The sequence below is a fragment of the Haliotis cracherodii genome, unplaced genomic scaffold (assembly GCF_022045235.1).
Source record: "Haliotis cracherodii isolate W230 unplaced genomic scaffold, xgHalCrac1.p SCAF_23, whole genome shotgun sequence".
NCBI classification, from domain to species: Eukaryota; Metazoa; Mollusca; class Gastropoda; order Lepetellida; family Haliotidae; genus Haliotis; species Haliotis cracherodii.
In genome coordinates, this window is record NW_027266279.1 from 10,237,354 (window position 1) to 10,253,081 (window position 15,728).

Sequence of the window (15,728 nt, forward strand, 5' to 3'; positions counted from 1 at the left end):
AATAACACCCACTAATCTTATGCTTATTTCCATGGTACATCCCTTTATAGTACTACGGTACTGGCACCATGATTCTGCGCTATACAAGTTGTCATATTCAGAGCGGGGCGGTGGGGTAGCCGTGTGGTTAAAGTCTTCGCTCGACCCGTGTTCTATTCCCCACATGGGTACAATGTGTGAAGCCCATTTCTGGTGTCCCTGTCGTGATGATGCTGGAATATTGATAAAATCCGCGTAAAACTATACTCACCCATAATCACAGCATAAAGTACACCAACCCACAATAGTGCAGGGGATGTCAGGTAGCCTAGTGGTTAAAAAGTTCGATCGTCACGTTGAAAACCCGGGTTCGAGTCCCAACAGGAACACAACCCTAACCCCTCATCGCCGACAAATATAACACCGTTGATGAACTTTTCCAATAATATGATTAAACAAATGATAACAAATATTGTGGAGGAAAGTATCGTGTTTTCGCACTTTATCGATAGGGGGACGATTGTCTTACAGATTGCGAAAAGGTACGAATGGTGACAAATGGTCACACACACACTAAACGATACGAGATAGTACAAGAATAGGTGTTCGTTCATAATGATATACATGTATATACAATCAGGGTACAAAGATTCAAATAAAACGGTGTGCCCTGTGAAACATGTACACAAGTAGATGCAGTTAGCTGGGATACAAGTAGAAACATCTTTGATATGCTTTGACTGTTGATTGATGTCTTGTATGAGGGTGTCATCGATCTGAAAATAAGAAATATTCATACAGTGATCCCTCGCTACAACGCTGCCTTCGGGGTCCAAATAATTGATGTGCGTTATAGATGATCAGCGGTTTACCCGTGTAGAATAATTGGTCAAAAATGGATTTATCTTATAAACGTGTATCTCCCATGTACTTAAATATATTTTCTTTCTTGAAACTAAAGTTAATATGACATTCGTATTTTCCTAACAAATACCATATTTTTCTCATCTTAAAAAAGTTAAACATTTTATCTCATTTATATGTCAATAGTTATTCCACATATATACTCACTTAGTTCGATGACTCCTCTTCTTCATAATACATGAAGTGCTGTAAAAAGAGACATTACGTCATTATCGGTCCTCGATTATTCTATTGTGTTAAATATCTTGAACCCATTCGCTACGATATCCTTTTTGCAGCAGTGACGTCACCAGGGAAAATAAATTAATCTTCGCACAATATTTCTCCACCTGTTGATTTGACGTACAGTGTAGTTTCTTAATGGCATGTCATGGACATCAGACTCAAAATGTATCTATGGTAGTAAATGTCTCCAAGGTATGTAACGTAATATATATGGGGTGGAGATATAATATCCTGGATAATCGAGGATGGACATTATTATGAATGTTTCGGAAGAATCATATGCGACTTGTTACCGGCTTGTTAAAATTGTCTGACGTTTTGCAGCTAAAAGAGGCAGTAGGGTAGCCTAGTGTTTAAAGCGTTTACACGTCACGCCTAAGGCTCGGGTTTGATTCCCCACATGGGTACAATGCGTGAAGCCCATTTCTGGAGTTACCAGTCTTGCTATTGCTGGAATATAGCTACGGGCAGCGTAAAACCTTGTTCACTCACTCACACAGCAGCCAGTGCAGACATATTCAAACACTTACGATGAGGAATACCGCGCCCATCAGCGTTGCCTTCACCTTCACATCAAGGTCTTGGGGAACTGAAGATACAGAGATTATTCCATATCGGGGGTGTTATACGGCCTTTGACATTGTTGGGTGTGCATGTTTGTTAGTTTGTCAGCAATATACCAGCTACATGACGGCGGTCTGTAACTAATCGAATCTGAACCGATCGAGCAATTGTATCAACTAAGCCAGCGAGCCTGTTCACCCGACCCCGTTTGTCTCCTCTTAAGAAAAGCATGGGTTGCTCAAGACCAGTTCTAACCAGGATCTTCAGGGGTTAGCATGTCCAGGAAGCGATGCTCTGAATGTGTGGATTTACAGTTCGGACAAACCAATGGTCATAACAAATATTATTAGGCCACTCTGGTCCGGGTTCGAACCTACAGAGCTGACATGGTCACATGATTTCCTTCTGTGTATTTTGCCAAAGTTATGCACTTGACCATACTATGAGTTCAAGTAAAGGTAATTGCCATTGTATTTTCGACCCTATGGCTTTGAAGAAGGTGAAATCCGTACGAGTAAAATAAGAAGCATTGCTGCAACAGGTTTTTAACTCACATGTGACCGAGAATTTCTCCGCATCGGTGAATATTTCCCTTACAGCTCCACCCCACTGCTTACTAATTTTGGACACAACCGCACCATCCTTCATGGATTGAACCTGGGAAAATAGCAAGTTTTATCATTCAATATACTGAGCCATTTTCTGCGCATTTGGTGGTTTTCATGATGGCCGAGAGGGGAAATAGCTAACGACTTCAATTTCGGTCTCCAGAAAGTGATAAAGCATTATCACGAACACGACGAGAACTATCCTTTCTCATTTCGTGGTATTGGTTTGTCGCTGCCGAAATTGAAGTCGATAATTGAAGTCCTCTCGGCATCAATGGTTTTGTCTTCATTTGAATTAAAACTTCGAGTAACTGGTTCAGCACTCTCCATTTGATTTGTTTGTTTGATTGTTGTTTAACGCCACACTCAGCAATATTCCAGCTATATGACGACGGTCTGTAAACATTCGAGTCTGGACCAGACAATCCAGTGATACACATCATGAGCATCGATTCACGAAATTGGGATACGATAACATGCATCAACCAAGTCACCGAGCCTGACCACCCGATCCCGTTAGCCTCCTCTTACGACAAGCAAAGAAGCATGGGTTGCTGAAGACCTATTCTACCCCGGATCTTCACGGGTCATCTCCAATTGAAACTTGTGCAGTGATAGGGTAGTGTTCGGCTTTTGGGCGTAGATGAGTATCATCCTTACTATAAAAGTGATGGATTAAAGGACTCGATATCGCTCTGTTATTACCAGACAGTGGATGTCGGTGATTTACCATCCTCAGTCACGAGGACGCCATGTTTTTACAGTCTTCAAAGCGGCGCTAAACACAATGGCCTTCACATGAGGAAACTCGATATCAGTGGTATAACTGTATATTCATTAGTTGACAGCCACACGGAAACTCGACATCAGCGGTATTATGAACCTGGCTTTTATCAATCGAAGGCATACCGGAAACTCGACATCAGCGGTGTTACTTTGCTGGCTTTTATCAACCAGAGACATACCGGAAACTCGACATCAGCGGTGTTACTTTGCTGGCTTTTATCAATCAGAGACATGCTGGAAACTCACAATCCGCGGTGTTAGTATGCTGGCTTTTATCAATTAGAGACATACCGGAAACTCGACATCAGCGGTACAGCACAACCCCTGACAACCACAACATGGCCCCCAGATCTCCATCAGCTGGTTTCTTCTGCTGTCGAGGATACCATAGTGGCCCTTCCACTTGGACGGTCTGGCAAAACAACATAAAAGAAATAAACAATACCGGAGAAGAATTGTATATAGCTGGAAACGCGAGTGTGCGTAGAACATTCTTGTGATTGCAGCACAATCGACCAAATCAAATATACCAATTCTTCAAGACTGTACATTAGGTATCCCAAATTAATCATGTACACTGCATGAAGACATCCTTCACAAGTTTAACCTTATGTGGGTTCCATGAGGTGGCCCCAGAAAACTAACCGATGCTTGTCGTAAGATGACCAAATGGGTTGGGTGGTCGGGCTCGGTGACTGATTTCGTGTCATCGTACCCGATGGCGCATCTTTCCGAGGCAAGGGAGTAAACTGACTATAAAAGTCCAGTTTCCACCCTTGCCGAACTTGGACGGTATTATGGAGTATGGACGAGTCTATGCATAGTCCAATCAAAATCGCGCCACGAAATCGAAATCCGTGTCGTGTAGATTTCGGTCGATTGCAAAGCATGTGTTTAATCAAGGTGCTCACGTGATTTGATGCATTTCACGATGTAAGACCTGTTATATCACAATATAGATCTTGAGTATTGATCAGATCGTTCTGACTGGGCGCCACCATATTGTTTGAAGCAAAATCAAGTGATACGAAAGGTGGAATCGGATTGGTCCATAGGAGAGGCTTGGGAGTGGACATAGCTCGTAATTGCCACTGGTGGTGCTACGATCGAGACCAGGAATTCCAGCCTAGTTCTCAAGGGTGGAAACTGGACTTTCAAAGTCAGTTAACTCTCTTGCCCCGGGAAGATGACTACTGCGTGGCCTGGTGCAGAATCCATTATTTACAGTGAGGTGAGATGACCAAGATATGGACTTACAACGGCCTGACGTAACGTAGATATGGATTTAGAACTGCATGACGTATGGACTTACAACTGCCTGACGTAACCAAGAGGTTCCCCTTTCGCTGTTTCCACTATCACTTCATGAGCTGCGCAGTCGGCATCTGCGCACCAGCAACATCCGCCACAACACTTGAAGTCACGGCGCATGCGCAATACCTCCTGCAATAGAATAGATATACGCAAACGCGGACAGAAAAGAAGACAAACTAGTGTATTCAATAGCTTATAACAAGTCCCAAGTTCACCCCCAGACGCACCACACACACACACACACACATGCACGCACGCACGCACGCACGCACGCACGCACGCACGCATACACACAGATACACAGACCCACTCTCACACAGCGAGCCGAGATGCCACAAGGATTGCTAAAAGTAAGGAAACATCAAGTAAGGAAAAGGTCTTCAGCAATCCATGCTTGTCACAACATGCGACTATGCTAGTAAGAGGCGACTAACGGGATCGGGTGGTCAGACTCGCTGTGTGGGTGAAGCATGTCATCACTAGATTGTCTGGTCCAGACTCCATTATTTACAGACTGCCGTCATACAGCTGGTATATTGCTGAGTGCGGCGTTAAACAACAAACAATCAAACAATCAATTTTAACTCGTTAATTCACTCCCTCACACGTGGTGACAATACGTCCTTGAGACACATACCTGGCCAATATTGTCTACGATGTGAATTGTGAACGCGCGGCCGGAGCCACAGCACTGTCTCATGAACGTTCCGCTTTCTGAAACATGAATAAGCTTTTAGGATAATTCCTCGCTGGAGTGGGAGCCTCCGAAGATCAATCAATCTTATCTGATCTGATATCGTGTGTAAGTTTACCCAGCATTTCACAACCACCCTTTATCATTGAGGCAAGCCTACCCAAGTCAACAAAACCTCAATGTCACGTTTCTCTGATGTAGTATTCCTTTGCACATGCGATGTTCGACATGTTCACTGTAAAAATTTATTCCTTCGGTGTAAATGGTTACTAAATGGTCTAAAGACAAGATTGAAAATTGTTTAAATATGTGATAAAACACCGTGAATGTGTACGCGCCAGTATTATTTGCCATGACCATTATGACTGACATTGCGGGTGGTTATTATTCGGATTTAACTGTATGATTTCTTAAGTACTTGAGTATTTCTTGTTTATACAATTAAAGTGGGAATTGGTGCCCCAGTCGTCTAAGCCTTACGTCTCATAAGTGTGCCAGACATTTATGATCGTGGGTTCGAATCCACTACGCCCTGATAACATCACAGTTAGACCCGTTAAGATTACGGGGTAGAATAGGTCTTCAGCAACCCATGCTTGCCATAAAATGCGACTATGCTTGTCGTAAGAGGCGACTAACGGGATCGGGTGGTCAGACTCGCTGACTTGGTTAATACATGTCATCGTATCCTAATTGCGTGGATCGATGCTCATGATGTCAATCACTGGATTGTCTGGTCCAGACTCGATTATTTACAGACCGCCGTCATACAGCTGAAATATTGCTGAGTGCGGCGTAAAACAACAAACAAACAAACAAACTTCTTTCCCCATACACTTAAGCTGACACGCTGTGATATAACTGAAATGTTGTTCGAAGTGACGTTAAGCCCAACTCACTGACTCATTTGTGACTCCAGCATTAACTATATTGCTTATCTCAGGGTCGGTGGGGTAACCTAGTGGTTAAAGCGTTCGCTCGTTATGCCGAAGACCCGGGTTCGATTTCCCACATGGCTACAATCTGTGAAGCCCATTTCTGGTGTCTCCCGCCGTGATTTTGCTGGAATATTGCAAAAGGCGGCGTAAACCTATACTTGCTCACTCACTTACTCTCTGCTGCGTAGTAGCACTGCTGGTTCATTGAGTTCATCACGCGGTACTTGTTGTTGCATTCCCACGACAGCAACACTGGAACAAAGAAATTAACAGACGATGTTAGACTTATTCAGGCATGCTTGAAAATACCCTTTAATCCGATCCCCGAGCTTGCCCAAACAACAGTTTTGAGAGTTGCCACCCCTTGTTCCCGGTCTGAGAATTTTGAGAGTCATTTCCCATTAATCCCCCTTTCCTGTGTTTCACCGTGGAGATGCCGGTTAAAATATAGATCCCCAGCAACCTGTATCATTCTTGTCGGAAGGGGGCGGTCGGGTAGCCTAGTGGTTAAAGCGTTCGCTCGTCACGCCGAAGACCCGAGTTCGATTTTCGACGTGGGTACAATGTGTGAAGCCCATTTCTGGTGTCCCCCGCCGTGATATTGCTGGAATATTGCTAAAAGCGGCGTGAAACCCCACTCACTCACTCACTCTTGTCGGAAGAGGTGACCAAATGGATCGGGTTGGTCAGGCACGGTGACTTGGTTTCCTACATGTCATCTATCCCAATTGTGTATCTCATCTAGATGAAATGTAACTGAGCGTTAAACGACAAACAAAACAAAAGAAAGAATTCCGGTCGAGAAAGTTTAGAATCTCCGCCCATACTTCACGGCGACTCACCCTAAGAGGTGAGGTGAACTGATGATAGAATCTCTCAGGCGATGAAGCAAATCAGCAAAGTAGGCATCGGCAATCGTCCTTTGACTTTCTCAGTTATCAACAAGGATCACACCCTTTGCATCCCAGAATACAGTGGCCATAGCTTTCTTCACTGGGGTGGGGAGGTCGTCTAAGGCGCCGCGATTCGCTGTGCAGAGTTGCATCCCTTGGCCACGCCAGAAACCTATGATTGTGGGTTCGAATCCCGGTTCGCCCCGATGATGTTTCTAGGTTTGTCAGCACCATACCCGTGCTCGTGGGTTTCACCGAAGTGGTAAACGTCTGAGACCTGCATCACTTCGGGCTTTCCTCCCACATTAATCTGACACGCCGTGATATAACTGGAATACTGTTAAAAGCGGCGTTAAAACCAACTCACTCACTCACTCACTCACTTTCTTCACTGAACTGGAAGACTTAACGAAGCGTTCAAGAATCTATGTGTGTGTGTCTGTATGAATGTCTGTCTCTGTGTGTGTATGTAGGTGTGCGTGCTTCTGTGTCTGTTTGTACTAATAATGGCGGTTTTGTTGTGCTTGCCTACTGAGACACCATTCCGCAGTTTAACATGAGTACCCTACTCAGACAGCGCAGACCCTTCCATGTTTCATCCCCTAAATACTGAGCGCCATGTTGGGTAACAAGAAGTACCACATTTTAACGTATTTCGCTTTGACACGGCTGGGGAAATAACCCACCCTCTATGAGGTTGACCTGCTGTTCAATGAGGATCTGGTCCAGATGGGACAGGTATTCCAGGCCTGGGGGGCAGTCCTGGATGTGACCCACCGCAGGCATCCATGTCACTGAAACAATAATCTCTCCATCACTACACATGGACTATTTCTCATTAATCCAAAGTAAAGAATCAGCGTATATATTTAAGTGTTTAAATTTACGCTAAATATTTATTTTTAAAAGTCAATATTGATCCATTGAATTGAATTTGTATAGACTGAATTACCTGATACTATAAACTGCCGGGCAAAAGAGAGTATACAACCATGGTTGTCACTTGTGGTAGATAAAAATGAAACAAACAAGAAATGTTTTTTCAATGGTGATGTACTCGATGTATGTATCATAGTTGCGTTTTTAGATTTTAAGTTGACAGTGTTTCGACGGGTTTTTTTCAGCCCGTAACGTTACGATAATGTTTGTAATTTTTGGTCAAATCCAATTTTCAAGTGTATCCTTTCTTTTGCTCGGCAGAAGATGCAGGACCTTGACATTGGATTCTCCATCAACGACATGTTCATTGTCATTATATAACTACTGAATGAGCTCAAATATCAAGTAGTAATATTTCTAAGTGAATAATTGTTAACGAATAAGTGGTAATATTTCCAAGTGGACACATCTCAGTGAACAGTTAACCGTAGGCACAGTTTCGCGTGAAGACACCCCAAATTTCCTGCTTGTCCTTTGCCAGGCCTGGTTGACGGGTAACTGACATAGCGGACCTGAACACACCCTACCATCTTGCTTGTCCTTTGCCAGCCTGGTTGACGGGTGACTGACAATGCCGACCTGAACACACCCTACCATCTTGCTTGTCCTTTGCAAGACCTGATTGACGGGTAACTGACAATGCCGACCTGAAGACACCCTACCATCTTGCTTGTCCTTTGCCAGGCCTGGTTGACGTGTAACTGACATAGCGGACCTGAACACACCCTACCTTCCTGCTTGTCCTTTGCCAGGCCTGGTTGACGGGTGACTGACATAGCGGACCTGAACACACCCTACCTTCCTGCTTTTGGTTTGTCTGGCCTGGTTGACGGGTGACTGACATAGCGGACCTGAACACACCCTACCTTCCTGCTTTTGGTTTGTCTGGCCTGGTTGACGGGTGACTGACAGAGCGGACCTGAACACACCCTACCTTCCTGCTTTTGGTTTGTCTGGCCTGGTTGACGGGTGACTGACAGAGCGGACCTGAACACACCCTACCTTCCTGCTTTTGGTTTGTCTGGCCTGGTTGACGGGTGACTGACATAGCGGACCTGAACACACCCTACCTTCCTGCTTTTGGTTTGTCTGGCCTGGTTGACGGGTAACTGACATAGCTGACCTGAACACACCCTACCTTCCTGCTTTTGGTTTGTCTGGCCTGGTTGACGGGTAACTGACATAGCCGATCTGAAGACACCCTACCATCTTGCTTGTCTTTTGCAAGACCTGATTGACGGGTAACTGACAAAGCCGACCTGAAGACACCCTACCTTCCTGCTTGTCCTTTGCAAGACCTGATTGACGGGTGACTGACATAGCGGACCTGAACACACCCTACCTTCCTGCTTTTGATTTGTCGGGCCTGGTTGACGTGTAACTGACATAGCGGACCTTGGATTATTCCTCAAGCTCTTCTATCACTCCACCTGAAGTAGGACAAACGAGTGCACAGTTGAAATGTGTGTGTCTTGTACATGCTGATCACAAACGCGGACTAGGAAAGGACATAAGTTGCAATTAGAAAAACAAGAAATATCTGAAATAAGATAACCGCCGGTATATACATCAGGTGATTTAGGAGATAAATATACTGACGTTTATGACGTCACAGCCGGATATAGAAAAGCGATTTCAAGATCTCTGTTGTCCTTAAAACTTCAACTAGTCTCTCTAATTAGCCGATTTCTTTCAAGTTTTCTACCCAAAATGTATTTGGAATAGTGTAGCAAAGGCAACTCTGCATTTTGTAACCAATAATTGTACACAAGAAAGAGAATGTATTTGTGTCATTATGGGGAACACAACGTTTCGGAGTATATACTACTATGTAAATTTGCTACGAAATTAGATTGGGGTACATAGGTATTCACTCAGTTTTCGTGTTAGTAACCTTCTGCACGGGTCTATATAATACTTTTGTTTAGTTTTCACGCCTAACTGGGTTAAGCGATAGGAGTTGGGTGAGGGGAAGGAGCCAGACCCAGGGGGGTGAACACGCACGCACGCACGCACGCACGCACGCACGCACACACACACACACAAATCGTATTCATCTTTCCTTAGCATATCCCTACATCCATCTCACTGTCTACGTCAGCCCTCATGGATCCATGCGTATGCTCACACACTCCCTCCCCACAATTTCCCTACATCCATCTCACTGTCTACGTCAGCCCTCATGGATCCATGCGTATGCTCACACACTCCCTCCCCATAATTTCCCTACATCCATCTCACTGTCTACGTCAGCCGTCATGGATCCATGCGTATGCTCACACACTCCCTCCCCATAATTTCCCTACATCCATCTCACTGTCTACGTCAGCCGTCATGGATCCATGCGTATGCTCACACACTCCCTCCCCATAATTTCCCTACATCCATCTCACTGTCTACGTCAGCCGTCATGGATCCATGCGTATGCTCACACACTCCCTCACCACAATCTCCCTACACCCATCTCACTGTCTACGTCAGCGGTCATGGATCCATGTGTATGCTCACATACTCCCTCCCCACAATTTCCCTACATTCATCACATTCTGTCTAGGTCAGCCCTCGTGGATCCATGCGTATGCTCACACACTCCCTCCCCACAATTTCCATACATCCATCTCACTGTCTACGTCAGCCGTCATGGATCCATGCGTATGCTCACACACGTCCCTCCCCACAAATTCCCTACATTCATCACACTATGTCTACGTTAGCCGTCATGGATCCATGCGTATGCTCACATACTCCCTCCCGACAATTTCCCTACATTCATCACACTATGTCTACGTCAGCCGTCATGGATCCATGCGTATGCTCACACACTCCCTCCCCACAATTTCCCTACATTCATCACACTATGTCTACGTTAGCCGTCATGGATCCATGTGTATGCTCACACACTCCCTCACCACAATCTCCCTACATTCATCTCACTGTCTACGTCAGCCCTCGTGGATCCATGCGTATGCTCACATACTCCCTCCCGACAATTTCCCCACATTTATCTCACTATGTCTACGTCAGCCGTCATAGATCCAAGCGTATGCTCACACACTCCCTCCCCACAATTTCCCTACATTCATCACACTATGTCCACGTCAGCCCTCATGGATCCATGCGTATGCTCACACACTCCCTCACCACAATTTCCCTACATTCATCACACTATGTCTACGTCAGCCCTCATGGATCCATGCGTATGCTCACACACTCCCTCCCCACAATTTCCCTACATTCATCTCACTATGTCTACGTCAGCCGTCATGGATCCATGCGTATGCTCACACACTCCCTCACCACAATTCCCTACATTCATCTCACTATGTCTACGTCAGCCCTCATGGATCCATGCGTATGCTCACACACTCCCTCACCACAATTTCCCTACATTCATCACACTATGTCCACGTCAGCCCTCATGGATCCATGCGTATGCTCACACACTCCCTCACCACAATCTCCCTACATTCATCTCACTATGTCTACGTCAGCCCTCATAGATCCATGCGTATGCTCACACACTCCCTCCCCACAATTTCCCTACATTCATCACACTATGTCTACGTCAGCCGTCATGGATCCATGCGTATGCTCACATACTCCCTCACCACAATTTCCCTACATTCATCGCACTGTCTACGTCAGCCGTCATGGATCCATGCGTATGCTCACATACTCCCTCACCACAATTTCCCTACATTCATCTCACTATGTCTACGTCAGCCGTCATGGATCCATGCGTATGCTCACACACTCCCTCCCCACAATTCCCTACATTCATCTCACTATGTCTACGTCAGCCCTCATGGATCCATGCGTATGCTCACATACTCCCTCCCCACAATTCCCCTACATTCATCACACTATATGACTTTATCCGCCCTCATGGATCCGTACTCATCCTTACATACATACACGTCCCTCTCACCATACCTCTACATCGACCCCGCTATATCAACACCAGCCCTGGATCATCCGTGTTCATGCTCACTTACACACAATACAGGTAATCTAGCTCTACATTGACCACAGAGTATCTCCACCCAACCGCGACGAATAACACGCGAAATCTTTGGAGTTAGCGAAGATTGGGTTGAGTCCAAGGTTACTTATGACTGTGTTGAATCGCTTAAAGGAAATACCGATTACAGCCTTTTAACAAAGTATGACGATTTTTATAATAAAACATCGTTTGTTGGCATGATATAATATAATACCTTACTGTCATATATCACAGGCATTCATGCGTCGAAGCTTCACTGTGGGGAAACGGGTGGATAAAACGTTTCAGACATAACGCATAAACACCCGTTGACAGCAACGCTAACGTGTAAATTTGACAAAATGTAATCTGCAAATGGATTGTGTTTAAAATTGACGTTATCTTACCAATTAATTCTCTGTATTCCGTCTATCTGGCAAATGGAATGTTGAAAGCCCACTTCCAGTTGACCTCAAATATGAAGCGACGAGTCGCACCCGTGACGACAGCCAAGTGAACTCGGATAAAAATAGTCTGTAAACGCTCTTGTATTTCCAAGTCAAAGGATTCCGGAAAGAGCCGAGGAATGCAAAGTGACAACACACCGGTTTGGTGTATTCATTCGTGACCAACTCGTGTTATTCCGGGACAAGCCGAAGAGCTTCTTGCCGGTTACGGAAAGGGACGAGTGGTGACGAATGTGCGCATTCTATTTCAGCTGTATGTTCGCTAACCGTCGCCTTTTCTTCCGCTTGACACGATGAATCCCGACGGGTGCGAATGACGGAGAAGATGACCCAGAAGCTCGCGCTCGACTCCACCCGCGGTGTGCTCAGGCTTTGATAAACATGACCTAGTTCAGTTCCTGTATTCCGTATTTACCTGTAATGACAGACAAACACTACACATGAACAACGACGACAGAGTGAAGTTTACCTCGGCAGTTGATTGAGCCTTGGGGACACAGAACGTTGACGGAGTTAGGTTCAATGTAGAGTCGAACAGTATCTCAGTTACAACACGTCCAGCCAGCTAAATCTGAAAGAAAAACAGACATTTACGTTTGTTGTTGACGTTTACTACGAAAGCCTAATAGTGCCACTTTTGAAACATACATATCTTATTCTTAAATTGAAATTTCTCGAAATTTCATGTACTTTCTCATTACTTCGATTATTGTACAGTAAACTGCGTTTATAACGAACTGACGGATATAACGAACCAACTTTTTTGTCCCGACTATTTGTTGTAGTTATGCTGTATATATGCTTATGACGAACTACGGTTATAACGAATTAAAAATTAATGGTCGCTTTGAGTTCGTTATAACCGGAGTTTAATGTATTGTTATTCCATTTTAGATCGAACAATAATTAGTTCTTTCTCGTTACTTCGAAATATTTCTCGTTAATGCTACCAAAGTGGCACCATTAGGCATTCGTAGTTTACCAATTCGGGGTTAAGTTAGAGCAAATTTGGGATTCAACTCCACGATAAACGGATCAGAGCAGCTAAGGGACGCTACTCCGCTCACCTAATCAACTTTACCTGGGTATGGAAAAGAGTGATGCCCATGTGACTGCAATTGTGAGGGAGGCAATTTCCATCACCTACTGAAAAACAGGACGCTTAGGGACCATTTAATATTCTAATGTGGAGAGGGGCTGGGCTTTTGTGTGCAGATTGGATATTCTTTTAACTGCAGTTGCAAAACCAGATGCATTTAAAACAGCCATGAGCCTAAATGAAGCATTGTTATTGCTTTGAAACATTTTCTTGGTTAAAGACGGTGGCAGAATAGCTCAAGTGCTCGAGAAAACTCAATAGGATCAGGTCGTCGGGCTTTGTGAGTAAGCTGAATGGACAGACAATCCGACATATTTGTATTACAGTCACGCCCCAATTCAGTACAACACAGTTACATAATAAAATACATGCTTGCCGTAAAAGGCGACTATGCTTGTCGTTAAAGGCGATTAACAGGATCGGGTGGTCAGGCTAACTGACTTGGTTGATACATGGAGGGGGGGGGGGTTGTCCATGCCATGTAACCGCTTATACGGCTAGATTTGGGGCATACTTCTCCACACCCAGATAAACACACATTGCACGATTCTGTACAACATTAATACACGGCATATTATTCATTTCCCATATACAAGATCCATATTCTAAAACAGACCTTAACATCGTGCCATATGACGTTGTAAATGTACGGTGTTGCACATTATATATTTAGATATTTTATATGCAGGATCAGTAAATCAAGCGATCTGCTGGCTGAGGAAGCACCTGCCTTTGTTATGGGTGTCAAGGCCAGATATTCCGTTAACAATATCCCCAAATAGTGGTAACTTTCCATAATTTCTAAATTGTGCTCACTTTATGTGAATACGCAGTTCGTCTCCAAGACTGGTTGCGGTCTCAAATGTTTGATCTGTGACTTATTGATATTTACAAATAGTGTTGGCACCAGGCACCGGACCCGTGAAGATCCGGGGTAGAAAAGGTATTCAGCAATCCATGCTTGCCGTAAAAGGCGACTATGCTTGTCGTAAGATTCGACAAACGGGATCGTGTGGTCAGACTCGCTGACTTGGTTGACGTCTGTGTCAGCTGTTAATTGTTTTGTAGTGTGTATTACATATTGTTCTCGATATTGTTAAAAGAACAATAATTATTGTCAGCATGTCATCGATCCCAATTGCGTGGATCGATGCTTATGATGTCAATCACTGGACTGTCTGGTCCATACTCGATTATTTACAGACCGCCGTCATATAGCTTGAATATTGTTGAGTGCGGTGTTAAACAACAAATAAACAAACTCTACATCTCCTTTAAGACATAATACGTTAGTTATAACAGGGTAATACATTTTTGACATATTTTTGGCGAAAATAGCCATTCAAGAAAATAGGATAACTCGTCACCGACATCTTAAAATGAACATTAATCCGTTTTTCGCCCTGTTAGAGGGCTATGTTTGCTAACTACACGTGTGCATATTTGGTGAGCTTTTATTGACATACCTTATTGGTTGAGCAAGTGAATCAAAGTGTTTACAGAGGGCGTCACGCTGCTATTAATGATTTGGAGGACTCTACAAGTTTGCCCGATTACATGTCGCTTACGCGCTGTCGTTATACTGTCAACCACACAGATTAACTTAAAACATATATTATGTTCATATCATAAAGAAATTGAAACACCATCGGTCAAAGCCTTGGCTCGTCACGCCGAAGACCTGGTCTCGATTCCTTGGTACAACAGCTAAAGTCAATTTGATGTCCATGTCAAACACACCCCTCCAATTATAATCCAAAGATTCTAATATTTTTTTCTGTTTATAAACGAATCGTAAATTTATATTATTATTTGGTTGGTTGGTTTGTTGTTTAACACCGCACTCAGCAATATATTCCAGCTATATGACGGCGGTCTGTAAATAATCGAGTCTGGACCAGACAATCCAGTGATTGATATCATGAGCATCGATCCACGCAATTGGGATCGATGACATGTATCAACCCAGTCAGCTAGCCTGACCACTCGATCCCGTTATTCTCCGTTTACGACAAGCATAGTCACCTTTTACGGCAAGCATGGGTTGTTGAAGACCTATTCTATTCCGGAATCTTATGTTTGTGGGTTCGAATCCCGGTTCGCCCCGATTATGTTTCTAGGTTTGTCAGCACCATACCCGTGCTCGTGGGTTTCAACGAAGTGGTAAACGTCCGAGACCTGCATCACTTCGGGCTTTCCTCCCACATTAAGCTGACACGCCGTAATATAACTGGAATACTGTTAAAAGCAGCGTTGAACCCAACTCACTCACTCACTCACTCACAGACAGTTTCATCTGTAAGTATGAGTTGGCCC

General features: G+C 44.3%; 1 protein-coding gene across 2 annotated transcripts; it reads right to left on the minus strand.

Annotated features, from left to right (window-relative positions):
- Positions 1-315: 315 nt before the first annotated feature.
- LOC139471718 (phospholipid scramblase 2-like) lies at positions 316-12,451 on the minus strand. Of its 2 annotated transcripts, XM_071254196.1 has the most exons (11): positions 12,254-12,451; positions 9,207-9,294; positions 7,612-7,719; positions 6,207-6,284; positions 5,038-5,114; positions 4,399-4,529; positions 3,378-3,498; positions 2,247-2,349; positions 1,659-1,717; positions 1,051-1,089; positions 316-755 (listed from the first exon to the last, which is right to left on the minus strand). In XM_071254196.1, the coding sequence occupies exons 2-10, from the start codon at positions 9,250-9,252 to the stop codon at positions 1,051-1,053; spliced, it is 762 nt and encodes a 253-aa protein (XP_071110297.1). In that variant the 5' UTR covers positions 9,253-9,294; positions 12,254-12,451; the 3' UTR covers positions 316-755. The 2 variants fall into 2 exon arrangements, with proteins under 2 accessions (XP_071110297.1, XP_071110298.1); XM_071254197.1 differs by lacking the exons at positions 9,207-9,294; positions 12,254-12,451 and adding an exon at positions 8,663-8,711.
- Positions 12,452-15,728: the final 3,277 nt, after the last annotated feature.

Coding starts and splice junctions, on each gene's coding strand:
- LOC139471718 (XM_071254196.1), bottom strand. CDS start 9,252: ATGTCAGTTACACGTCAACCAGGCCCGACAAATCAAAAGCAGGAAG. Junction 6,285..7,611: donor GCAGGTCAACCTCATAGAGG/GTGGGTTATTTC, acceptor TCTTTGTTCCAG/TGTTGCTGTCGTGGGAATGC. Junction 2,350..3,377: donor CCGCTGATGTCGAGTTTCCG/GTATGTCTCTAA, acceptor CTATTTTCCCAG/GTTCAATCCATGAAGGATGG.